Source organism: Salvelinus namaycush, chromosome 2 (genome assembly GCF_016432855.1).
Source record: "Salvelinus namaycush isolate Seneca chromosome 2, SaNama_1.0, whole genome shotgun sequence".
Lineage (NCBI taxonomy): Eukaryota > Metazoa > Chordata > Actinopteri > Salmoniformes > Salmonidae > Salvelinus > Salvelinus namaycush.
The window spans coordinates 31,997,665-32,024,127 of record NC_052308.1 but is presented as its reverse complement, the minus strand read 5'-3'; the positions used below and the strand labels follow the sequence as shown (position 1 = coordinate 32,024,127).

The 26,463-nt window shown below is 42.5% G+C and overlaps 1 protein-coding gene across 1 annotated transcript; it reads right to left on the bottom strand.

Annotated features, from left to right (window-relative positions):
* Positions 1 to 22,353: 22,353 nt before the first annotated feature.
* On the bottom strand, positions 22,354 to 25,927 carry LOC120021261 (caveolin-2-like). Its single transcript, XM_038964935.1, has 3 exons — positions 25,712 to 25,927; positions 22,875 to 23,062; positions 22,354 to 22,504 (listed from the first exon to the last, which is right to left on the bottom strand). The coding sequence occupies exons 1-3, from the start codon at positions 25,925 to 25,927 to the stop codon at positions 22,354 to 22,356; spliced, it is 555 nt and encodes a 184-aa protein (XP_038820863.1).
* Positions 25,928 to 26,463: the final 536 nt, after the last annotated feature.

Below are 26,463 nucleotides of genomic sequence, written 5' to 3'. Positions count from 1 at the left end.
GGCTGCTTCGGTTCTATTTCTGACGGTAGCTGTGATGGTAGCTGCAATGTAAAACTGATTTATACCTCAAATATGCACATTTTTCGAACAAAACATAGATTTATTGTATAACATGTTATAAGACTGTCATCTGATGAAGTTGTTTCTTGGTTAGTTTGGTTGGTTCTTGGTTAGTTAGGTTGGCTTTGTGCATGCTACCTGTGCTGTGAAAAATGTCTGTCCTTTTTTGTATTTGGTGGTGAGCTAACATAAATATATGTGGTGTTTTCGCTGTAAAACATTTTAAAAATCTGACATGTTGACTGGATTCACAAGATGTGTATCTTTCATTTGCTGTATTGGACTTGTTAATGTGTGAAAGTTAAATATTTCAAAAAAATATCTTTTGAATTTCGCGCTCTGCCTTTTCAGTGGAATGTGGGAGGAGTTCCGCTAGCGGAACGCCGGAGCCAGACAGGTTAGATTACTCGTTGGTTATTACTGCACGGTCGGAACTAGAAGCACAAGCATTTCACTACACTCACATTAACATCTGCTAACCATGTGTATGTGACAAATACAATTTGATTTGATTTGATTTGATCACTGGACTCACTTGGACTCAATTACTTGTGTTATTACCTTCCCTATATCTGTCTGTTCCAAAGCTCTGTTCCCGGCTTCGGGAATAATTGTCTCATGTTCTTGTTAACCCGTGTGCTGACGCTGTTCCTGTTGTGTTCTATGTCTATTCGCTAATAAATGTCTGACTCCCCGTACCTTCTTCTCCTGTCCAGCATCAGGTCCTTACAGTACGTCTATATGTAGTGGGTAGTAATATTTGACATGTTTATGTACAGTATATATGATATTATACCTCACATACGACTTATAATATTCAATTTTTTATCTGATTCTATGAAGATAATTAGCAATATGCAAGACACTACAGTTGAACCATGTGCAAGTATTATGTGTTTAGCTGGCTAACATCAAGGAATGGTCATGAGAAGCGAATATCAAAGTAAGTATTATTTAATACCTTTGTAAAATGAATTGATTCACATACAAGAGAAAACTTAGGTTAGAAGGCAATACAGAAATTAACAAAGCATTATTCTAGACAAATAGATTCTAAGGTTAACTTACAAGGCAAAGCATGGACAAAAATATGCTTACTAGGCCAGAGGCCTCGAAGCCTAGGAAATGAAGGCATGTAATTCCATTTGCAACATCTGAAGGTGTAACCTTTCAAGCCAAAACCAACCACCAAAATGATACCAAGTGTACAGTGTAAGCTGACCACCAAGGCCCAATCTCCACAAGGAGTCAAAGCATCTAAGAACTTGTGTGGAGGATGAGACCAGTGTAAATGAGACAGAATTCCTGAAAGGACAATAAAACCTTATTGAGAGTAATTTAGAGTTCACCACAGAGAAAATACATCCATATAGATAGCACTAGACTTATCGTCAGCTACCAAACATGGATACTATATAATTATTCTATCATAGTCAGTCCTCTAGATGTTGTAACAAATATATATTGTGTCCCCTCAGAGCGGGGAGGGGCTGATTAGTCCTTTGGCATTGTCCTTTGTCTTCCTTGTGCTCCTGGCACCATTTGCCATCAAAGAGCACATAAATTAGTGCCGAGCCTACATATACTGTATCTGTACAGCAGACACAATAGCCAACACAAATAACACATATGGAATCATGTAGTATGTAACGGCTGTCTAATTCCTCCTCCTCGGATGAGGAGAAGGAGTAAGGGTCGGACCAAAACGCAGCGTTGTATGCAGACATAATGGATATTTATTAAAGAAACACGAAACACGAAAACTCTTACACAAACTACAAAACAATAAACGACGTAGACAGCTGAACTTGAGAACTTACATATAGACACGAAGAACGCACGAACAGGAAAGACTAGCCAAACGAACGAACAAACGAAACAGTCCCGTGTGGTGCAACAGACACAGACACAGGAACAATCACCCACAAACAAACAGTGAGAACAGCATACCTTAATATGGTTCTCAATCAGAGGAAACGTCAAACACCTGCCTCTAATTGAGAACCATATCAGGCAACACATTTAACCCCACATAGAAACACATAACATAGACTACCCACCCAGCTCACGTCCTGACCAACTAAACAAAGTTAAACAAAGGAAAATAAGGTCAGGAACGTGACATAGTAAGCAAAAAAGTGTTAAACAAATCAAAATTTATTTTATATTTGACATTCTTCAAAGTAGCCACCCTTTGCCTTGATGACAGCTTTGCACTCTCTTGGTATTCTGTCAACCAGCTTCAACTGGAATGCTTTTCCTACCGTCTTCAAGGAGTTCTCACATATGCTGAGCACTCGTTGGCTGCTTTTCCTTCACACTACCATCCAACTCATCCCAAACCATCTCAATTGGGTTGAAGTTGGGTGATTGTGGCGAACAGGTCATCTGATGCAACACTCCATCACTCTCCTTATTTGTCAAATAGCCCTTAAACAGCCTGGTGTGTTGGGACATTGTCCTGTTGAAAAACAAAATGATAGTCCCACTAAGTGCAAACCTAATGGGATGGCGTATCGCTGCAGAATGCTGTGGTAGCCATGCTGGTTAAGTGTGCATTGAATTCTAAATAAATCCCTGACAGTGTCACCAGCAAAGCACCCCACAACATCCCACCTCCTCCTCCTCCATGCTTCACGGTGGGAACCACACATGCGAAGATCATCTGTTCACCTACTATGTGTCTCACAAAGACACAGCAGTTGGAACCAAAAATCTCAAATTTGGACTCATCAGACCAAGGGTTGGATTTCCACTGGTCTAATGTCCATTGATCGTGTTTCTTGGCCCAAGCAAGTCTCCTCTTATTATTGGTGTCCTTTAGTAGTGGTCTCCTGGCAGCTTTATGGGCCCTGTACGGCTGGTGAGCAATCAGCCCCTTGATTACTCCCCAACCTTAATCAATGTACGTCGATGTACATCTCCCTTCTCAATAGGGCATCCTAGTTCCCATGATTCGCCCCTGACCTGTGGACAACAGAAAAAGAGAAGTGTTGAAGGGACAAGAATGACCTGGTGACTCGATCGTTCATGTCCTTTCCCCTGGCCATCCATACCAGGGGAGCATGGTCTGTGACCCTTCACCGCTAGACACTCTTAATCGACAATCGAGTACGTCTTTTCTCAAAGTATCAACTTCCGGCTTATGTATATGATGGGGTGTTCCTCCCCATCGTGTACCAGGGACAGGATGGCCCCTAGTCCTGTGTCGCAGGCATCCGTCTGCACCAGCATTGGTACCTGGAAATTGGGCGTCATGAGAATCAGATGGGAGCACAGGGGTTCCTTCAGGTGCCTGAACGCCGCTTCAGCCTCATCCGACCACCTCACTGTTTTCGGGAAGCGGGCCCTAGTCACATCGGTAAGAGGGGAGGCTATAGCCGCAAAGTTGGGGATAAACCGGCTATACTATCCCGCCTGCCCCAGGAAGGACTTGACCTGTGTCTTGGTGCGGCGGACAGGCCAGTTACGAACTGCCTGGACCTTTCTCTCCTGGTGCTTGACGTTCCCCCGTCCGATCAAATACCCCAGGTACTCTACCTCCTCGAAACCCCAGCTTGCATTTCTTGGGAGTCGCTGTCAACCCAGCTTGCCTGAGCCCATCCAGTACCGCCTGGAGGCGCGTCAGGTGCTCTTCCCAACTTTGGCTTTGGATGATGATGTCCTCCAAATAGGCTGATGCATGCTGTTGGTGGGGTCGGAGGAATCAGTCCATCAGGCGCTGGAACGTGGGTGGGGCTCCATGGAGTCCAAACGGGAGGACCCGGTATTGGTATAAGCCGTCCGGTGTCGAGAATGCCGGGTAGAATGCCGGGTATTGGCAGGGTACCTGCCAATATCCCTTGGGCAGGTCCAGGATGCTGATGTACCAGGCCTTTCTTAAATGGTCAATGAGTTTGTCCACCCTCAGCATGGGATAGGCAACAAACAAACTGATGATCACCTCCGGGAAGTCATTGCAGAAACGCAGACTACCGTCTGGGGCTGCACTGTTCGCTGCGGGACTCCTCAATGACCCCCATCCTCAGCATAGCCTCCACCTCCTGCTTCCCGGCCTTCCTTCGGGCCTCGGGATCCGGTATGGCCTCTTTCGTACCTTTCACCGTGCCAGGTGCGGAAGTGGTGTTCATTTCTCGGGACCACCACTGGTCCCGTTGACGTCCCGTGTTTTGACCACAACACAGCCAAGACTGTCCTCACATGCCATCTCTCCATGTGGTAAATCTGTTGGGGTTTCTGTCTCCCCGGCTCCTGTACGTGGTAATTTACGGGTTCAAGCTTCTCTGTCACCTCGTAAGGCCCGTGCCATGTTGCCAGGGACTTACTTTCTGCGGTGGGGATTTAAACTAGCACATTGTCACCCACATGGAACTCACGGGCTGGGTACCCGATTGTAGACCTTGGTTTGGGCGTTCTGGAACTTCTCCATATGTTCCCTTACCACTGGCCATATGGCTGTCATCCTCTCCCGCATCATCTATACATGTTCCACCACGCTGCGTAAGGGGGTCTGCTGGGCTTCCCACACCTCCTTGGCGTGATCCAGTAGGCTGCGTGGTCTCCGCCCGTAGAGGAGTTCAAAAGGGGAGAACCCAGTGGAGGCCTGGGGCACTTCTCGGATCAAGAACATTAGGTGGGGTGGTAGCTGGTCCCATTTCTTCCCATCCCGCTCGATGACCTTCCGCATCATTTGTTTGAGCGTCTTATTGAATCGTTCGACGAGCCCATCCGTCTGTGGATGAAGGACAGAGGTCCGGACTGCTTTATCTGTAGAAGAGCACACAAATCTTTCATTAGACAGGACATGAACTCGGTACCTTTGTCGGTCAAGATCTCATTCAGGATATTCCACGGCCCGCCTCATCCCGGGCAAGTGGAACCGGGCGGCGATCCGTTCCAGAGTCTTCTCCATTCCCAGGTGCACCCCCAGGTGCACCCCCAGCAAAAGGGTGTGGGCCAGCTGAAGAACAATTCCGACGTAACGGAAGGCAGCAACAGCACCTCTCGAAGTACCCCTGTTTGTTCAACACCTGATACAACAGGTTATGTTTTATTTGGAAATGGGGGTATCTCCAGTCACTCACCCCCGGAAGAAGCTAACCATCCACCGCTATCACTCAGGCTGCGGCGGCTTTCAAGTTCAGATCCTCCCACTGGGCGGTCCCAAACTGTCCTCTCAGGGGGCTCAGGGCAGGTGTCTCAGCGGGTCCCTCGAAATCGAGGAGGTGGAGCATGGGCTCCTCCTCCGGTTATTCACCAGTTGAAGTTTGTTCCTGCGTCCCCTCGAACCCCGACTCCGGGTCCGTAGACACGGGGTTGGCAATTGCTTGCTTCCGTGCCGCGCAGGCGACGGTCCTTCCCCGCTCTCGTTTGTCGCCGGCTCGTACTCTTTTTCCCAGCTCCTGCCGCCACAGTGCTGGAAACAGCGGACAATCTCGTCCCACAATCTAGTCCCAAGAGGAGAGCATCTCAGGTACGGCACCCACCACCATCTGACAGGTCCCTTGTGGCGTCACGATGACGAGCAGATCTACTCGTACAAGCGCGCCTCCTCTTACAAGGCTCGCTTGTACGAGTGTTACTACACCTCCGAAATCCAACAGAGTGTGGGTGTCGTGACCGTCGACCCCGGGTGCCACACTCAAAACATCTCCCTTGGTCTCCATCAACCTGGAGTCGTCAGCAGCAGGTCGACTCTCCCCGGCTGCAGTCCTTTAGCCCAGCTGACTGTTAGATAGCAGAGCACGATGGTGGGGTTGTCCTTCCATCCCCTTCCACGGCTCTCGGACTTGGCATGCGTCCCCGTGAACAGGGCTTCAGTATTCTGGTCCATCTCCACGGCTCCCAAGAGGTCCTCCAAGGTCTACCTCCAACCCTCCTGTGTGCTGCCCTGCTGGCTGGTGAGCAATCAGCCCCTTGATTACTCACCAACCTCAATTAGCCCCAATTAGTCCTGGCCGGAGGACCCGTCGTGACCTGGCACATCCAGCAGAGGTAGCCATCGCCGTGTGATGTAGACTCTGTCTGTAACCAGGCCTTCACGAGTTTCCCCCAGGTGGCTTGTGTGCCACAATATAAATATATATATATATACAGTTGAAGTCGGAAGTTTACATACACCTTAGCTAAATACATTTAAACTCGGTTTTTCATAATTCCTGACATTTAATCCTCGTACAAATTCCCTGTCTTAGGTCAGTTAGGATCACCACTTTATTTTAAGAATGTGAAATGTCAGAATAATAGGAGAGAGAATGAATTATTTCAGCTTTTATTTCTTTCATTACATTCCCAGTGGGTCAGAAGTTTACGTACACTCAATTAGTAACCTTTAAATTGTTTAACTTGGGTCAAACATTTCGGGTAGCCTTCCACAAGCTTCCCACAATAAGTTGGGTGAATTTTGGCCCATTCCTCCGAACAGAGCTGGTGTAACTGAGTCAGGTTTGTAGGCCTCCTTGCTCGCACACGCTTTTTCAGTTCTGCCCACAAATGTTCTATAATCTCTAGGGTTGAGGTCAGGGCTTTGTGATGGCCACTCCAATACCTTGACTTTGTTGTCCTTAAACCATTTTGCCACAACTTTGGAAGTATGCTTGGGGTCATTGTCCATTTGGAAGACACATTTGCGACCAAGCTTTAACTTCCTGACTGATGTCTTTAGATGTTGCCTCACTATATCCACATAATTTTCCTCCCTCATGATGCCATCTATTTTGTGAAGTGCACCCGTCCCTCCTGCAGCAAAGCAGGCCCACAACATGATGCTGCCACCCCCCGTGCTTCACGGTTGGGATGGTGTTCTTCGGCTTTGCAAGCCTCCCCCTCTTTCCTCCAAACATAACAATGGTCATTATGGCCGAACAGTTCTATTTTTGTTTCATCAGACCAGAGGACATTTATCCAAAAAGTATGATCTTTGTCCCCATGTGCAGTTGCCAACCCGTAATCTGGCTTTTTTATGGTGGTTTTGGAGCAGTGGCTTCTTCCTTGCTGAGTGGCCTTTCAGGTTATGTCGATATAGGACTCGTTTTACTGTGGATATAGATACTTTTGTACCTGTTTACTCCAGGATCTTCACAAGCTACTTTGCTGTTGTTCTGGGATTGATTTGCAGTTTTCGCACCAAAGTATGTAAATCTCTAGGAGACAGAATGTGTCTCCTTCCTGAGCGGTATGACGGATGCGTGGTCCCATGGTGTTTATACTTGCGTACTATTGTTTGTACAGACGAACATGGTAACTTCAGGCGTTAGGAAATTGCTCCTAAGGATGAACCAGACTTGTGGAGGTCTACAATTGTTTTCTGAGGTCTTGGCTGATTTCTTTGGATCTTCCCATGATGTCAAGCAAAGACGGACTGCGTTTGAAGGTAGGCCTTGAAATACATCCACAGGTACACCTCGAATTGACTCAAATTATGTCAATTAGCCTAACAGAAGCTTCTAAAGCCATGACATAATTTTCTGGAATTTTCCAAGCTGTTTAAAGGCACAGTCAACTTAGTGTATGTAAACCTCTGACCCACTGGAATTGTGATAGTGAATTATAAGTGAAATAATCCATCTGTAAACAATTACTTGTGTCATGCAAAAATTACTTGTGTCATGCACAAAGTAGATGTCCTAACCGACTTGCCAAAAATATAGTTTGTTAACAAGAAATTTGTGGAGTGGTTGAAAAACGAGTTTTAATGACTCCAACCTAAGGGTATGTAAACTTCCGACTTCAACTGTAAATGGTTGTTACTGAATCTTAACGATCACTTCCAGAATTCTGATGTAAGATCTTCATTTGAGCTAGTTTGTTACAGCAGGAAAATGATCCTGAAGCAACAAGAAATGTTAATTATTATGTGGATTATAATTAAAGGCCATTTTTTGTAGGGGTTGATACATATTTTTTAGGGCTAATCAAGACTGACATTTTAAAGTGGAAATTACAAATTTTAAAAGCCTTTAAAAACCTTGTATGCACAACAAGTTGCATTTCATCAGCAAGAAAATAATGTTCAAATTCAGATCCCACATCTGTATAGTGATAATTCCATTGCAAAACTTGACAATCATTTTCAATTAAAAAAAGACCACCCAAAATATAATTTAATCAAAGTATTATTATGTATTGAAAGGTAACTGTCCAAATAAAGGAAACACCTACATAAAGTATCTTAACAGGGTGTTGGACCACCACAAGCCACCATGAGCTTCAATGCACATTAGCATAGATTCTACAAGTGTCTGGAACTCTATTGGAGGGATGCGACATCATTCTTCCACGAGAATTTACATCAGTTTGTGTTTTGTTGATGGTGGTGGAAAAAGCTGTCTCAGGCACCGCTCCCAAATCTCCAATAAGTGTTCAGTTGCTGTCACGCCCTGACCTTAGAGATCCTTTTTATGTCTCTATTTTGGTTTGGTCAGGGCGTGAGTTGGGGTGGGCATTCTATGTTTTGTGTTCTATGTTTTCTATTTCTGTGTGTTTGGCCGGATGTGGTTCTCAATCAGAGGCAGCTGTCTATCGTTGTCTCTGATTGAGAACCATACTTAGGTAGCCTTTTCCCACCTGTGTTTTGTGGGTAGTTGTTTTCTGTTTTTGTGTCTGCACCAGACAGAACTGTTTCGCTTTCGTTCTCCTGTTTGTTGTTTTTGTTCGATTTGGTTTTTTGGATTAAATCATGAACACTTTAAACGCTGCACCTTGGTCCACTCTTCCTTCAGCCATCGAGAAGCGTTACAGTTGCGTTGAGATCTTTTGACTGAGACGCCCATGACATATGGTTTATAGCATTTCCATGTTCATCAAACGATTCAGTGACCATTCGTGCCCTGTGGATTCTATGGGGGCATAACCGTGGTAGCCAAAATATCGGCCTGCCCAGCATTTTATACATGACCCTAACCATGATGGGATGTTAATTGCTTAATTAACTCAGGAACCACACCTGTGTGGAAGCGCGTGCTTTCAAATATTCTGTGTATCCCTTGTTTTCTCAAGTGTTTACTCTGCTTTCAAAAATACAATTGAATCAATGTATCATTATGTATGTATCTGTAGCCATTGCGTCACCCTTCATTATATTGTCTCTAAGAGCTCAACTTAAATCAAACTCAGAACAATTTTGTGTGATACTAGAAAAAGAAAATCAGATAGTATTGGCAAAACACCTTTTGCACTCTCTGTTCGGACTCCTACGAAAAGTCAGTCCATTGAAGTATGAATCTTGCAGAGAGTTTTGGCAGAGGTGACGATGTCATCAAAGTCTACTTCACCTGTAGAGGAGAATGTCCTTGTGAGTTGCAGGGCAAGACAGAAAAAAGGTACAGCTGTTTAGCCTTCACTGAAAGCGGCCAATGAAAATGACAGAATTGTCTATTTCTGTATTTAACCAAAGCTCCTCTACAGCTATAAACCCCACGGTGGAGTGAATTGACATTCAATTGTACTCCTGCTCACCCAACATCTACAGACCACAGATCCTTATACTTGGGGTTCCAGAAAGGTTGTACAGTATATTTGTCCAGACGGTTGTGAGTTTGTGTTACTGACCATTGCTTTTCAGCAGTGCCAAGCAGTCCTCACTTTGTCCATTCATGTTACGCTGAGAACCTCTCATCCAGTTCTTCTGGGGAAATCCAGACTGTCAGGGAGAAAAGGGAAAAGTCAATGTCAGCATCTACTTGGTGGCCAGTAGTAGCTAAGGTCCTTGACTAATAAAAATAAATATTAAATTAGAGTACTCCAGGAATAAGGAATAACTGTTGTCGAAAAGGTAGCAAGTTTGCCAGTAACGGTTGGGTCGAGAAAACCCTGGAGGACATGGGTTCTGATTTGGCCATGGTGGGGGCCTTCTGGCAAATCTCTCCACTGGTGCAGCTAATCCCAGATACCCTGGTGGAGACATCCCTGAGAAGAAGACAGATATTTCACATCCCTGCAAGCTGTATGTTGCATGAATAATTACCACAATAACAGATTAAACCAAACAAAAAAATCCTGAGAGTAAATTACGGAAAAACGTTTCTATGTATCTGGAGTGGAGATGGGATTGAGCTCAAGCATGGCTGTCACTCACCAGTCACCTCGGTCCCCAGGAAGGTGAGGAGGGCACAGAAAAGAACAGACACAGTTATGACTCCCATGATGACCTGGACAATGGTGGTGCTCTGGTGGTCTCACTGCAGTTCTTTTCATGTACAGAGTTATACCAACAGTGTGTACTCAGAAACTATATAACTATGTATAAATCAGTTCATACAAAATATATGCATTATTATTTCACTTCTACATCATTTTGAGAGTGACAAGTACAAATCAAGTTTATCTGGCATGCATAGCTTTGTTATGAGTAAAACACCAAAATTATAAAGATCCTTACCAAAGTCAGCAGAGAGAAGATGACCTCTGCCTTCCTAAAATAGTCAGAAAGTTCAGGTGTCTTCTCATTCAAAATGTAGGGCCTTATTAACAGAGGTTTGGAGAAGTTCTGCTCGAGATATCATCTGCAAGTCATGTCAAGTCCTTTTTGTGTTAATTTCCATCAGATTTTGCAACACTAAGCAGTCATTGGGATCTGTAATGTCATTGTGTACAATGTGACTTTAATGTTTAGAATGCAATGTGTTACTTGACTGAACAAAGCATTTTGTATCTATACTGCCTGCACAAATGATCTCTGCTTCTTATGAAAATGATCACCTTAATGGGTATTATATAGTGGGTATTAAGGCCCAAGATGTTTGACAATATAACATATTTTGTTCTTGTTATTGTTGTGAAAACTGAGCCCATAAACTCAACGGAATCAATAATCGATAATCATTCAATAATTAGCAAGGTTCACAGATTTCAAATAGTAAGCACCCATCAGTTTTCTGTTCTTACATTGTTCCTCCCATTGTTCACCTGCATTTGTGCTGTAGCACCTTACCAGACTTGCATGGATAGTTATGTAATATTACACAGAATGAACAGTAGCCTAAGAGACCAAATATGACCACTAGTGTCCCGGAAAACTTCTTCAAAGTTAAAACCTTAGTTTTACCTGCCTTAATGAACAAATGTAGGACGATACATTGAATCATTTTCAAAGATGATAAAGAGTAATACAGATATAGTAATGCTGTTCGAAACTAAAGTCGTAGCAACCAATGTCCTTAACTGACCTGTGATCAGGTCCAGATAAGGTTCTGAAGTTAAGCAACCCTGTAATGTTGACATGCACACTGTGACTATTGGAAATGTACAGTAAAACCCCTGGCACAATTCTTACATTTTGTTGCCTTTTATGGAATTTAACCTTTTTCCACTGATCTACTACAAAACCTAGCCTCCACTGATCATACTTCCCAATTTCAAGGTGAAGAATAGCATATGAATATGTAGAAATAAACACCTTTTTTATTAACTAGTTAAAAATGAAACATTTAAAAGTATTTATTTTACTAGCTAACATGAGTAAGCAGATTTGACACTGAACAAAAATATAAATGTAAAGTGAAATAAATATTCCCAGAAATGTTCCATACACACAAAAACGTATTTATCTCAAATTGTATGCACAAATGTGCTCATATCCCTGTTAGTGAGCATTTTTCCTAAACCAAGATAATCCATCCACCTGACAGGTGTGGCATATCAAGAAGCTGATTAAACAGCATGATCATTACACAGTTGCACCTTGTGCTGGGGACAATAAAAGGCCACTCTAAAATGTGCAGCTCTGTCACACAACACAATGCCACAGATATCTGAAGTTTTATGAGAAGATTCAAACACGCAACAAATGAGTACCTAGGTGAATGCTATCATTAAAATGTAACTCTACAACATTACAATACATATATCATCCGAACTTACGTTGATGACCTCATTTTACCCTACCGCAGTGGTTTTAGGAAACTCCTGCTTTACAGGCCACATCAGGCCTGCAAGTCACATTATACTGGCTTGCAAAGTGAAGTGTAAATCCTATCGGAATCCGGCCAAGGTTAGGACATCCAATAGTTTGAATTTTTATTAACCTGCAACCTGCATTTGGAATGACTGTCAGGATAGTGGAACTTGATAAAGGAGACTACCTAAACCATTTAAACTGTAACAACCATTTCAGTAACAGGTGCAATAAATCTAACTAACTGATTGGATTTGTTTAGAAAAATGTATGCTATTTATCTCTGTGTAGCATAAGATTAATCAATCAATCAATCAATGTACATGCAAAAACACCGACATTAAAAACAATCATAACACTTTATAATAATGTTAACAAATATGATCAATAAAACATGAATAGATAGTGTACATACTATTTATGTAAGTGCTGCTGGTTGAGATGACCCTATTGATTGATGTTGTTTATTTTACAGTGATATAAGTTGATCATGCTGAGACAGGGTGATGCTGAATGTTTTTATTCAAAAAGATATGCAAGGAAGCAAGGAGGGATGTACATGACACAACAATTTCACAAATTCAATAGATATTCCAGATATAATGGATATAGACTATTTCCACTGTTAGAGTAAGTATTGAGAATAACTGTATGTGTTCGTAATTATATAATTCATCTTGAAATGGGATTGTAAGGGAATCAAACCTTTTTGTATGTACCCACATGTTTGGTACAGTATCTTAAAGATAGCTTCCAGAATACTACAGTGACAATTCCATTGCAAAACCAGACTATTATTTTCAGTAGAAAAAAAGGCCACGTGAAATACAATTGAATCAATGTATCATTATGTATGAATCTGTAGCCATTACATCACTTTTCATTATATTGTCTCTAAGTATTAGACTTAAAGTCAATTCAGAAAAATTTGGTGCGATAGTAGAAAAAGAAAATCAGAGAGTATTGGCAAAATCCACTCTCTGTTTGGCCTTCTTACACTAAGAATTAAGAAGTTTCTATCTCGCAGAGAGTGAATGCGGTGTTGTCCATTCTGGAACAGCTGATATCATCAAAACCTGTTTTTTCTGTAAAGGAAAATGTCCTTGTGAGTTTCAGGGCAAGGCAGAACAGAAGAACAATGACCATAGACAACAGGTACGGCTGTTGACCCTTCACTAAATGGGACTGATGAAAATGACAGAACTTTCTCATTCTGTATTTAACCAGAGGAGCTCCTCTACCGCTATAAAAACCCACTATGGAGTGAATCGACATTGCACTCCTGCTCACCGAACACCTACTTACAACTTAGGGATGGATTCAATCCGTATCATGGAAGTATCGTGGAACGTATCGCAGAACATCCGAGTTAAAATGTAAAGGTAATTTCTGATTGAGATGACATATGCAGCATTTACCATGAATGCATTCTCCGCGAACAAGGGAACATTGAGTTTACATTTAAATTGAGCTTTAACGCAGATGTGCCTCGGTACTTCTGCGATACGGATTGAATCCAGCCCTTAGATCATTCTACTTGGGGTTCCACGAAGTGGGGTTCCACAGCACATATGTCCAGACAGTTGTGGCACAACTATATGAATACAGTTAATCTGTGGTCCCTATAAAAGTAATTTTACCGGACCCCTATTGTTTAGTGTTACCAAATTAAGAATAAGTTTGCGATACTGACCACCAAATTTCACCAATGCCAAGCAGCCCTCATGCTTTCCATTCTGGTCACGCACAGAGCCTTTCAACCAGTTCTTATTGGGAAATTCAGACTGCCAGGGAGAAAAGGGAAAAGTTAACATCAGTATTTAATTAGTAGTCAGTAGTAACCAAAATAAATATTAAATTAGAGTGCTTTGGGGACTAGGAATAGGGTATTTTACCTCATGGCTCCCCTGAACCCAGATATATCCATCTTTTACCAGGGAAAGAGCATACTCGTACACGTTACTGTTGGTGATAGAAGCAAGGGATCCACCTCTTTGACAGCATGCATTCTGTACGAGGAAGCAAGAGCATGACATTGACTTCTCATATTCATTCATTATCTTTATTTGTATCATCCATAAAGTTGAATTGATATAGGCGTTCCATCTCATTCATATTCATATATTGAGGATGAACAATACAACAAACTATCTTCCACCTCATGTATCATCACTCTAAATGGGATGCATGTCAGTTAACATCAGTCATGAAACTTACATTTGCCGCCGACATTGACTTCAAACTGCTGTCGAAAAGGTAACAAGTGCTCCAGAAATGGTTGGGTCGAGAAAACCCAGATGGACACTGGTACGGATCTGTAATTGGTTCAGATCTTCTTGCAAATATCTCCACTGGTTGGGATAATTTGGGATACCATGGGGGAGACCTCCCTGAGAAGACAAATATTTCAGATCCCTGCAAGCTGTATGTTCCATGCATAATTACCACAATAACAGATTGAACCAAACAAAATCCTGAGAGTAAATTACGGAAAAACGTTTCTATGTATCTGGAGTGGAGATGGGATTGAGCTCAAGCATGGCTGTCACTCACCAGTCACCTCGGTCCCCAGGAAGGTGAGGAGGGCACAGAAAAGAACAGACACAGTTATGACTCCCATGATGACCTGGACAATGGTGGTGCTCTGGTGGTCTCACTGCAGTTCTTTTCATGTACAGAGTTATACCAACACAGTGTGTTACTCAGAATATACAGTATATCACAGATTTATGCACAATAAAATAAGTCCATACAAAAGATATGCATTATTATTTCACTTCTACAATGTTTATAGAGCGACAGGTACATATCAATTTGATCTATTTGTGGCATACATAGCTTTGTTATGAGTAAAACACCAAAATCATAAATATCCTTACCAAAGTCAGCAGAGAGAAGATGACCTCTGCCTTCCTAAAAAAGTATTCAGAAAGTTCAGGTGTCTTCTCAGTGAAAATGTAAGGCCTTATAAACAGAGATGTTGAGAAGTTCTGCTTGAGATATCATCTGCAAGTCATGTCAAGTCATGTTTGTGTTAATTTCCATCAGATTTCGCAACACTAATCAGTCATTGGGATCTGTAATGTCATTGTGTGCAATGTGAGATTACTGTTTAGAACGCAACGTGTTACCTAAGTGAACCAAGCATTTTGTATCTATACTGTATTATAATCCTGCACAAATTATCTCTGCTTTCCTATGACAATTATGGGTTTTAATGGGTGTATATGAGAGATGCTACAGTACAGTTAATGTCATTATATTATATAAACTGAATGAAAATATAAACGCAACATACAATCATTTCAAAGATTTTACTGGTTACAGTTCATATAAAGAAATCTGTCAATTGAAATAAATAAATTATGCCCTAATCTATGTATTTCACAAAACTTGGAATACAGACATGCATCTGTTGGTCACAGATCCCTGAATAAAATTGATCAGAAAACCAGTTAGTATCAGCTGTAACCACCATTTGCCACATGCAGCACGACACATCTCCTTCGCATAGCGTTGATCAGGCTGTTGATTGTGGCCTGTGGATTGCAAAACTTGAAATATCTGTGGCATTGTGTTGTGTGACAAAACTGCACATGTTAGAGTGGACTTTAATTGTCCCCAGCGTAAGGTGCACCTGTGTGATGATCATGCTGTTTAATCAGCTTGTTGATAGGCCACACCTGTCAGGTAGATGGATTATCTTGGCAAAGGAAAAATAATCCCTAACATGTATGTAAACAAATTTGTTCACAAAATGTCAGATAAATAAGCTTTTTGTGCATATGGAACATTTCTGGGATCTTTTATTTCAGCTCATGAAACATGGGACCATCAATTTACATGTTGCGTTTATATTTTTGTTTTGTGCATATTATATACAGTATCAGTCAAAGGTTTGGACACACCTACTCATTACAGGGTTTTTCTTTATTTGTACTATTTTCTACATTGTAGAATAGTGGTGAAGACATCAAAACTATGAAATAGCACATATGGAATCATGTAGTAAACAAATCAGAATATATGTTATATTTGAGATTCTTCAAAGTAGCCACCCTTTGCCTTGATGACAGCTTTGCACACACTTGGCATTCTCTCAACCAGCTTCATGAGGTAGTCATCTGGAATGCATTTCAATTAACAGGTGTGCCTTGTTAAAAGTATATTTGTGGAATTTCTATCCTTCTTAATGCATTTGAGACAATCAGTTGTGTTGTGACAAGGTAGGGGTGTTATACAGAAGATAGCCCTACTTGATAAAAGGCCAAGTCCATATTATGGCAAGAACAGCTCAAATAAGCAAAGAGAAATGACAGTCTATCATTACTTTAAGACAAGAAGGTCAGTCAATATGGAAAATTTCAAGAACATTGAAAGTTTCTTCAAGTGCAGTCGCAAAAACCATCAAGTGCTATGAGGAAACTGGCTCTCATGAGGACTGTCACCGGAAAGGAAGACCCAGAGTTACCTGTGCTGCAGAGGATTAGTCAATTAGAGTTACCAGCCTCAGAAATTGCAGCCCAAATAAATGCTTCACAGAGTTCAAGTAACAGACACATCTCAACATCAACTGTTCAGGAGACTGCGTGAATCAGGCCTTCATGGTTGAATTGATGCAAAGAAACCACTACTAAAGGACACCAATAATAAGAAGAGACTTGCTTGGGCCAAGAAACACAAGCAATGGACATTAGACCGGTGGAAATTTGTCCTTTGGTTTGATGAGTCCACATTTGAGATTTTTGGTTCCAACCGTCTTGTCTTTGGGAGACGCTAAGTAGGTGAACGGATGATCTCTGCATGTGTGATTCCCACCTTGAAGCATGGAGGAGGAGGTGTGATGGTGTGGGGGTGCTTTGCTCGTGACGCTGTTGGTGATTTATTTAGAATTCAAGGGACACTTAACCAGCATGGCTACCACAGCATTCTGCAGCGATTTGAGCTTAGTGGGACTATCATTTGTTTTTCAACAGGACAATGACCCAACACACCTCCAGGCTGTGTAAGGGCTATTTGACCAAAAAAGAGAGTGATGGAGTGCTGCATCAGATGACCTGGCCTCCACAATCACCCGACCTCAACCCAATTGAGATGGTTTGGGATGAGTTGGACGGCAGAGTGAAGGAAAAGCATTCCAGGTGAAACTGGTTGAGATAATTCCAAGAGTTTGCCACGCTGTCATCAAGGCAAAGGGTGGCTACTTTGAAGAATATAAAATCTAAAATATATTTTCATTTGTTTAGCGTTTTTTGGTTACTACATGATTCCGTATGTGTTATTTCATAGTTTTGATGTCTTCACTATTGTTATACAATATAGCAAATAGTAAAAATAAAGAAAAACTCTTGAATGAGTAGGTGTGTCCAGACTTTTCACTGGTGTGTATTATGGCCTCGAGATGTTTGACAATATAGCATATTTTGTTGTTGTAGTTGTTGTGAAAAGTGGGCCCATAAACTCAACCGGACCAATAATTTTGATAATCATTCAATGATTGGCAATGGTTACGAAATCAAATAGTAACCAATTGGATGTTAATCTGATGTCCGCCTGATGAGGTGTTACAATAACTATTTATTGAACCTTGTGTGGTGTTCGGGTCTGTGGGACCCATTTTCAATGTATATTAGAAGAAAATGATACAATTAATACTTTTTTCAACCTGAGACTCATTGGCCTTGGCTAATTTTCTGTGAAGAACATGTAAAAGAACACATTTTCATTGAGTGCACAGTGTGCACCCCTCTACATATTTATATTACATAGGTGGTGTTCGAGTCCACTGAACCCGAGGGTAATAAAAGTGTGGAAAAGTGCGTGTAGGTGTAAACAAGTAAACATTTTACAAAAAGGTTTGCTGTGTGCCTTCACTGTCTTCCTCCTCACTGGGCCTGCTGTTTCAACATAGCACCAAGAACCTGTCTGTCTCCCTGCCTGTCTACTTGTCTCCTGCTTTTCTCACACTCTTTACCCTTCGTAGTGTGTGAAACTACGCAATGTCTTGCGGGAACCTGCACAATGTTATTACAATACATTATTTTGATACATTATTTCAATACATTTAAAAAAAATCAGTATTCACCACCCCAGCCAGGAACAAATTGAGGGAGGGACACAACAAATATATAGCTTTGCATGTGTGGCTCCTTACCACAATAAATTAGTATGGCAAAAATAATCTCTGCTCAGAGAGCCTTAGAAATCATTTTTGCAGAGAGAGAAACTAGCGTGGAAGGAACGTCTTCCACTTTGGAAGATGAAGAATTTTCCAAATATGAGGATCATGTCTGTCAATTCGGAGTCTGACAGTGAGGTGGAAGAAGAGGATGAGATTGACCCTCAGCCAGCCCCAAGACCAGCCCGTCAGAACCAGCTAATCAGCAGCCTGCAGGAGAAATATGGATGTCAATTTTTTTTTAAATTTGATGGTCTTCTTGCCCAAGGAATGAGCAACCCTGCATGGCTGCCAATGTGATAAGGATGCAACCAGGGCCGACGCGGATGTTACTCATGTGCAGGACATAAAGTCTTCTTTTGAACTGTTCGCCCCAGACACCATCCAGAAAATAATTCTGGACTGCACTAATCTGGAGGGAAGGTGTGTTTTTGGAGAGAGATTGAAGGAGATGGACAAAACTAATTTACATGCATACTTTGGGGTTCTTATCCTTGCTGGTGTTTTCAGATCCAATGGGGAATCCACAGAATCCTTGTGGGATGCAGAAACTGGCAGAGAACTTTTCCGTGCAACGTCTCTGGAACACTTTCACATTATTTCCAGGATTATCTGCTTCTATAACTGAGATACCAGACCAGCTCGGCGGCAGAGAGACAAGCTAGCTGCAATCAGGTCAGTGTGGGACAAGTGGGTGGACCGCCTTCCCCTGTTTTACAACCCTGGGCCCAACGTTACTGTTGATGAGCAGCTTATGCCATTTAGGGGCCGCTGCCCCTTCAGGCAGTACATACCGTCTAAATCCACAAAATATGGAATATAGATCTGGGCTGCCTGTGATGCTGCTTCATCATATGCATGAAACTTGCAAGTGTATATGGGGAAGCCAGATGGAGGAGCCCCTTACAAGAATCAAGGGATGCGGGTTGTCCTGAACGTGACACAGGGACCCAGTGGCCACAACATCACATGCGATAACTTTTTTTACTTCGCACAAGCTGGGACAGGAGCTCCTCAAGAGGAAGCTGACGATGGTTGGAACAGTACGAAAAAACAAGCCAGAGCTCCCACCTCAACTGTTGTCTTCTTGCATTCTTCCTCCCATTGCTTCTCTTATTCACCTGCATTTGTACTGCAGCACTTTACCAGACTTACATGGATAGTTACGTAATACTATACAGAATGAACAGTAGGCTAAGAGACCAAATATGACAACATGTGTCCCCGAAAACATGCTGGTTACTCTCCTCACTACAAACACTTGTATAGTCACTTCTTCAAAGTTAAAACCTTAGTTTTACCTGCCTTAATCAACAAATGTAGGAAGATACATTGAATAACTTTCAAAGATGATAAATAATAATAAAGATACAGTAATGTTGTTCGAAAAACAAGCAACTAATGTCATAGCAACCACCGTCCTTAACTGACCCGTGATAAGGTTCTGAAGTGAAACAACCCTGTGATGTTGACATGCACACTGTGACTATTGGAAATGTACAGTACAACCCCTGGCACAAGTCTCACATTTTGCTGTTATTGGCCATATACCACACCCCCTCGGGCCTTATGACCCATAGTGAACCCCAAAAAATAGTGGTCACTCTCACATGCACATTATTTGAAATTATGACATCATTACACAAGAAAGAATTTCAAGTGGCATCTATCATCATTTACTGAGTCAGATGTGTCCAACTGTCTACATTCCCCTATAAAAGTCAATACTCTCTCAAAATAAATTGATTATCTGATTTACTGTAGGATTCCTTGTTACAGTTGTCTTAATCAGTCATTACATTCTATATTTGCTTGTTGCATAAACAAGACCATAGATACATTATGATGATATGGAAAATAGGGAGGAAGATAAGGGGGGAAAGAAGAGGAAGCTAAGCAAGTAACAGTAATAACAGATTATCACTATTGTAAACCTGTTGCTATTTATCTACATAACAGACACTGTCCAGTAGTATGCAAAAAAGACTGCATGGATGAAGTGTGACTTTACAGCAGAGCAGTGGCTTGATAATGTTCCCTGCCCCAGTTCCCTTTGGACAGAGAGACAGATAGAGGGAGAAAGGGAGAGAATGAGCGAGAGTGGTGGAATGGGATCAGAGTGCGTGTGAGCAGGAGCCAACCCAATTAGAGGAGTATATTCTCAGCATGGTGTGAAAGGAGTAGTGGGGCTGGGGGCCGGTGTCTGGGGGTCGGGGCACATAGGAATAGACGGGACAGAAATAGATCCCTGAGTGTCACAGTGCACACGTCTGTGTCTCCTGTGTGTCAATACTGTAAACTGACTGCAGCAGGTCCTGCCCGACAGACAGATAGACAACTGGCACACAACACAGACCGACAGACCGACCGACAGACCGACAGGCAGGCAGGCAGGCAGGCAGGCAGGCAGGCAGGCAGGCAGGCAGGCAGGCAGGCAGGCAGGCAGGCAGGCAGGCAGGCAGGCAGGCAGGCAGGCAGGCAGGCAGGCAGGCAGATAGATAGATAGATAGATAGACGGCACACTACACAGACAGGCTACAAAGGAGAAAACACAAAGCAAAGCAGTACAATTGGTCATCTAAGATTCCTAGATGTTTTGACATTGCTGTTGACTTCTTTACTGAACAGTACAGTCCATCAGATAACTAAAGTTTTTTATTGCAATCCCAGTTGAAGTTGAAGAATGTATCCCTGGGGTATATGTACGGGTCACAGCAATTTCCCTTGAAAATGAACCAAATGTATCACAAAAGGAGTTGCTTCACAAGTTTGGCCCTTTCGCCTACTGTATCTCCGAACAGATCCATGCTCCAGAGAATTGCAGTGTTTGCGAAAGGCTAGAAATCCCAATGAGGCATTTGCATAATTTGAACTGCTAGGGCAGTTTGTAGGTATAATTGCCTAAGCCGATACTGTAGGTCCAGAAACAAATTAGTAGCTCAGTTTGAGCCAATTTTAGAACCTGCAACTATGCTCTTACTTCTGTTCTACTAAACATGGGCAGATAGATTTTAATCTCAAACTGAGCTTTGAATCTACCTGGATTCTAAATTCTAACAGGCACAACTAGATGACACAACCAGTAATTACGGCACCTCGGTTAAGAGGATGCATCAGATCAGCAGAATTTACACACTCTCTTGACAACATCACTCTGGAACAAAGAAATCGCATTCATTTTTAAACCCTGAACCATTATTTTCCTGAGACAGAAAAATAATTGGCCAGTCAGTGGAGGAAATGTAATTCCATACCCCTATTTTACTGGGGATATACATGCATCACTGGCCACATAATCTGTGCTGTCAGGAGGAATTTTTCCTTTACACCAGCATATGGAATGTGTGTGTGTGTGTGTGTGTGTGTGTGTGTGTGTGTGTGTGTGTGTGTGTGTGTGTGTGTGTGTGTGTGTGTGTGTGTGTGTGTGTGTGTGTGTGTGTGTGTGTGTGTGTGTGTGTGTGTGTGCTGCATTATGTTTAATCTAAATTGCTAACAACTTTCTTTCAAGTTTTGGTTTAGAGATTAAATTGAGTCCGATAGTCCGTTACCAATAATAGTTCTGAATGTACTAAGCAAAATAGAAAACACTGTCACGTTCTGACCATAGTTCTTGTGTGTTTTACTTGTTTTAGTGTTGGTCAGAACGTGAGCTGGGTGGGCATTCTATGTTGTGTGTCTAGTTTGTCCATTTCTATGTATGCCTGATATGGTTCTCAATCAGAGGCAGGTGTTTGTCATTGTCTCTGATTGGGAACCATATTTAGGTGGCTTGTTTTGTGTTGGGGTTTGTGGGTGGTTGTCTTCTGTCTTTGTGTTCTGCACCAGATAGGACTGTCTCGGGTTTCACGGTTGTTATTTTTTATTTTGTATAGTGTTCACGTTATCGTCTCTTTGTTTATTAAACATGTTGAACACTAGCCGCGCTGCATTTTGGTCCTCTCCTTCACCAATGGAAGAAAACCGTTACAAACACATAAATTACATAATTTTTAGATACTGTCTAATTCATGTAACTTAATTTCACATATTTACAAAAAAATGACAAGTTCTACATTTTTCAATTTGTTCTTTGCAGAGTAGAAGGCAGCAACATTATTTTTCTTAGAGATTGAGACATGATTGCAAACAACCAGTTCATATGTAGTGTGCGTCAACCCAACCCAGCCCACTCCATCCACACTCCCTCCACACTCCCTCCACACTCCCATAGAAGAGCCCAACATCAGTCCCTGGCCAGTCGGACATTGATGCGACCGCAGCACTTCCCCATACTCTTAAAGAAGGGAGCGATGGCAATGTCCAATACACTGCCCCACACAGTCTGAACCCAGTGCATGTTGATCAGGAAGAGCTGAATAAATGGCATGATCAGCCTGGAAACGGACAAACAGACAAAGAGTGAGCACAAACAGGCTAGGTCAATGTCACTTTAAGATAATTTAGGGCTCTATTCAATCTGTAAAGCTGAATCGTTACAGATTCCAAGATAGAAAAGTAAAGGTAACTTCCGATTGAGCCGACATACTGTATGCAGCGTTTACCATGAATGCAGTCTCCGCTAAAGTGGCAACATTGCCCTTTAAATTTAAATCTCGCTGTAAAGCTGAACTTCCACAATACGGATTGAATAGAGCCCTTGTACTATACACCATGCATTGAAACCACAAGCACATTGTTCAACTCCATCAAACTGAAAACATTGAGTAGATCACGTCAAAGGAGTTCAAAGGTGAGAGGACCCACCAGATATGTAGGCAGCTGAAGACAGCGAAGAGGATCCCTGCTACCAGAGAGACGGGCACGGCCAGGAGGAGGGAGATGAGCCGGTAGCACCAGAGACGGGACACCTCAAATAGGGCGTGGCTCCACAGCCACACCTTATCGAAGCTCCGCACCGAGGGGGGCTCTGCTATCACGTCCTCAAAGGTCACCTCAGGAGACACAGAGTATACAGTCAGTCTGGGCACGACCTGGTGGAAGCTCTCTTTAGCATGGGGCTTTAGTGAAGGTCTATGTATAGGTATGGTCAGAAAAAGGAGGTTCTCCATAAAAACGGTATTTTCTCACCAATAACATTCAGAACGGATGCAGGGGAACCATAGAACCATTGTAGCACTTACTGAAGTAACCACATTACAATGAGACTTAAGGCTCTATTCAATCTGTATCACTGAAGGTCAGCATTACTGTGTGATTCAAATTTAAAGTCAACGCTCCCGTTTTAGCAGAGACTGCATTCACAGTAAACGCTGCATATGTCAGCTCAATCGGCAATTACCTTTACATTTCTATTGCCCAATCTGTAACACTTCAGCGAAACAGATTAAATAGAGCCTTGAAGTGGGAAAGGAGTACTGATCTTTGAGATGATACACAAGGCACAGTTCGAACTGTGTCCACACGAGGTCAGCATCGCTCAACACACTGCTTTCCAACATCAGATTCCACTTCGTTGGATGGCAGATCTCCCTTCCTATTGCCTCCAGATGTATGTTCAGTGTACCATTAAAGATATGGGCATTAAGATAAATGAGTGCTCATCTCAATAAAATCCTAGGCAGTTAATCCATACCACTGAACAATGTATACATTGTACAGACATTACATAACAAGTTTACCATTAATGGCTCATGGTGTACACAGCACTATGTATGCGACCGAAATCTTTCCAAATTAGTTCCTATCTCAACTATAACATTTCCAGAGTATGTCAGAACATCATTATGTGATTGTTTCCAAAGTGTCTCTCTTACTTCGTCCCTGTGTTTAAACCTGCCCTTCCGTTATCTGGAGTCAACAGACAGGGGATGTGTGGTACTGTATGTGGAGTATGTGCAAACACACGTAGTGCTTTTATGTCCCATAGAGTACTGTCTGTCTAAACCTCCACTTTACAGTGGCTTGCAAAAGTATTCACCCCCTTGGCATTTTTCCTATTTTGTTGCCTTACAACCTGGATTTAAAATAGATTTTTGGGGGGTTTGTATCATTTGATTTACACAACATGCCTAACACTTTGAAGATGCAAAATATTTTTCATTGTGAAACAAACAAGATATAAGACAAAAAAACAGAAAACTTGAGTGTGCATAACTATTCACCCCCCCAAAGTCAATACTTTGTAGAGCCACCTTTTGCAGCAAATACAGTTGCAAGTCTCTTTGGGTATGTCTCTATAAGCTTGGCACATCTAGCCACTGGGTTTTTGCCCAATCTTCAAGGCAAAACTGCTCCAGCTCCTTCAAGTTGGATGGGTTCCGCTGGTGTACAACAATCTTTAAGTCATACCACAGATTCTCAATTGGATTGAGGTCTGAGCGTTGACTAGGCTATTCCAAAACATTTAAATGTTTCCCCTTAAACCACTCAAGTGTTGCTTTAGCAGTATGCTTAGGGTCACTGTCCTGCTGGAAGTTGAACCTCCGCCCCAGTCTCAAATCTCTGGAAGACTGAAACAGGTTTCCCTCAAGATTTTCCCTGTATTCAGCGCCATCCATCAATCCTTCTATTCCGACCAGTTTCCCAGTCCCTGCCGATGAAAAACATCCCCACAGCATGACTGATGCTGCCCCCACCATGCATCACTGTGTGGATTATGTTCTCGGGGTGATGAGAGATGTTTGGTTTGCGCCAGACATAGCGTTTTCCTTGATGGACAAAAAGCTACATTTTAGTCTCATCTGACCAGAGTACGTTCTTCCATATGTTTGGGGAGTCTCCCACATGCCTTTTGGCGAACACCAAACGTGTTTGCTTATTTTTTTAAGCCATGGCTTTTTTCTGGCCACTCTTTCATAAAGCCCAGCTCTGTGGAGTGTGTGGCTTAAAGTGGTCCTATGGACAGATGCTCCAATCTCTGCTGTGGAGCTTTGCAGCTCCTTCAGGGTTATCAGTTGTCTCTTTGTTGCCTCTCTGATTAATGCACTTCTTGCCTGGTCCATGAGTTTTGGTGAGCGGCCCTCTCTTGGCAGGTTTGTTGTGGTGCCATACTCTTTAAAAAAAATTCTAATAGAGTAAATGGTGCTCTGTGGGATGATCAAAGTTGTAGATATTTTTTTATAACCCAACCCTGATCTATACTTCTCCACAACTTTGTCCCTGACCTGTTTAGAGAGCACCTTGGTCTTCATGGTGCCGCTAGCTTGGTGTGCCCCTTGCTTACTGTTGTTGCAGACTCTGGGGCCTTTCAGAACAGCTGTATATATACTGAGATCATGTGACACTTAGATTGCACACAGGTGGACTGTATTTAACTAATTATGTGACTTCTGAAGGTAATTGGTTGCACCAGATCTTATTTAGGGGCTTCATAGCAAAGGGAGTGAAATAATATGCACGTCCCACTTTTCCATTTATTTACTTTTTTACTTTTTTGAACCAAGTAAGTTATTTTTTTCATTTCACTTCACCAATTTGGACTATTTTGTGCATGTCCAATACATGAAATCCAGATAAAAATCTATTTAAATTACAGGTTGTAATGCAACAAAATAGGAAAAAAATTCTAAAGGGGATAAATAGTTTTGCAAGGCACTGTACCTCACTGTTTACCGGGCTGTGCTGCTGTGTGTGTCAGTTACCTTTAGATACTTGTTGACTCCCCTTGGGTCCCTGTTCTTGACCAGAGACCTGGTGTCACTGTGGGTGGAGTCCTCCTCCTGAGCTGGTTCCTCTGCCTCTACCTCCACTACTTCCTCCAGTAGTCCCTCTGCAGTGTGTCTGCCTGGAGGGATCCCCTGCTCCTCTATGTCCTCCAGGTCTAGCCTGGTCTCAGCTGGTGTACGCCCCCTGGTCATGGTGTGTGTGCCTCAGTGGCATGCACCCTCACTGGGCTGGGAGAGCAGATGAAAGGGGTTCGACCACCATAGACCAATCCCACTCCTCTCGCCTCAGCAGCCCAGTCACTGGCACCTCGGTGGCACATAGTGGATGGGTGACTGCATCAGTGCATACTCCCTCAGTGTGGAAATCCCAAATTGGCTTTCACAGGCCCATAACTTATGACATTCTACAGCTAATTTGACCTGTGTGATAACTTTCCTAAACAAGAAGCTATTCACCACATTGTAAAATTTGCGAATGATATACCAAAAATATCTGAGGCATACGTGTTGATATGAGTGAGTCCATTGACAGCACTGCGCTAATCATAAACCTGCTTTGACCTGTAAATCATTACAAGATACAAAATACATAGTGAGACAATGATGTCTTAAGGGCATAAACAAATGTCAGTCAATGAATTTGTTCAATAGATCCACACCCAGCAGGTTTCATATGGATGTGCTGTTATTATGTTGTCAGTGGCAGATGTCATGCCGGGGGTGTAATC

Excerpts from the sequence above, each read along its gene's own strand:
- LOC120021261 (XM_038964935.1), bottom strand. The coding sequence starts at position 25,927 with ATGACCAGGGGGCGTACACCAGCTGAGACCAGGCTAGACCTGGAGGAC. Across the intron at positions 23,063-25,711 it reads GAGTCAACAAGTATCTAAAG|GTGACCTTTGAGGACGTGAT; the intron begins GTAACTGACACA and ends GTGTCTCCTGAG. Across the intron at positions 22,505-22,874 it reads TTCAGCTGCCTACATATCTG|GCTGATCATGCCATTTATTC; the intron begins GTGGGTCCTCTC and ends GTCCGTTTCCAG.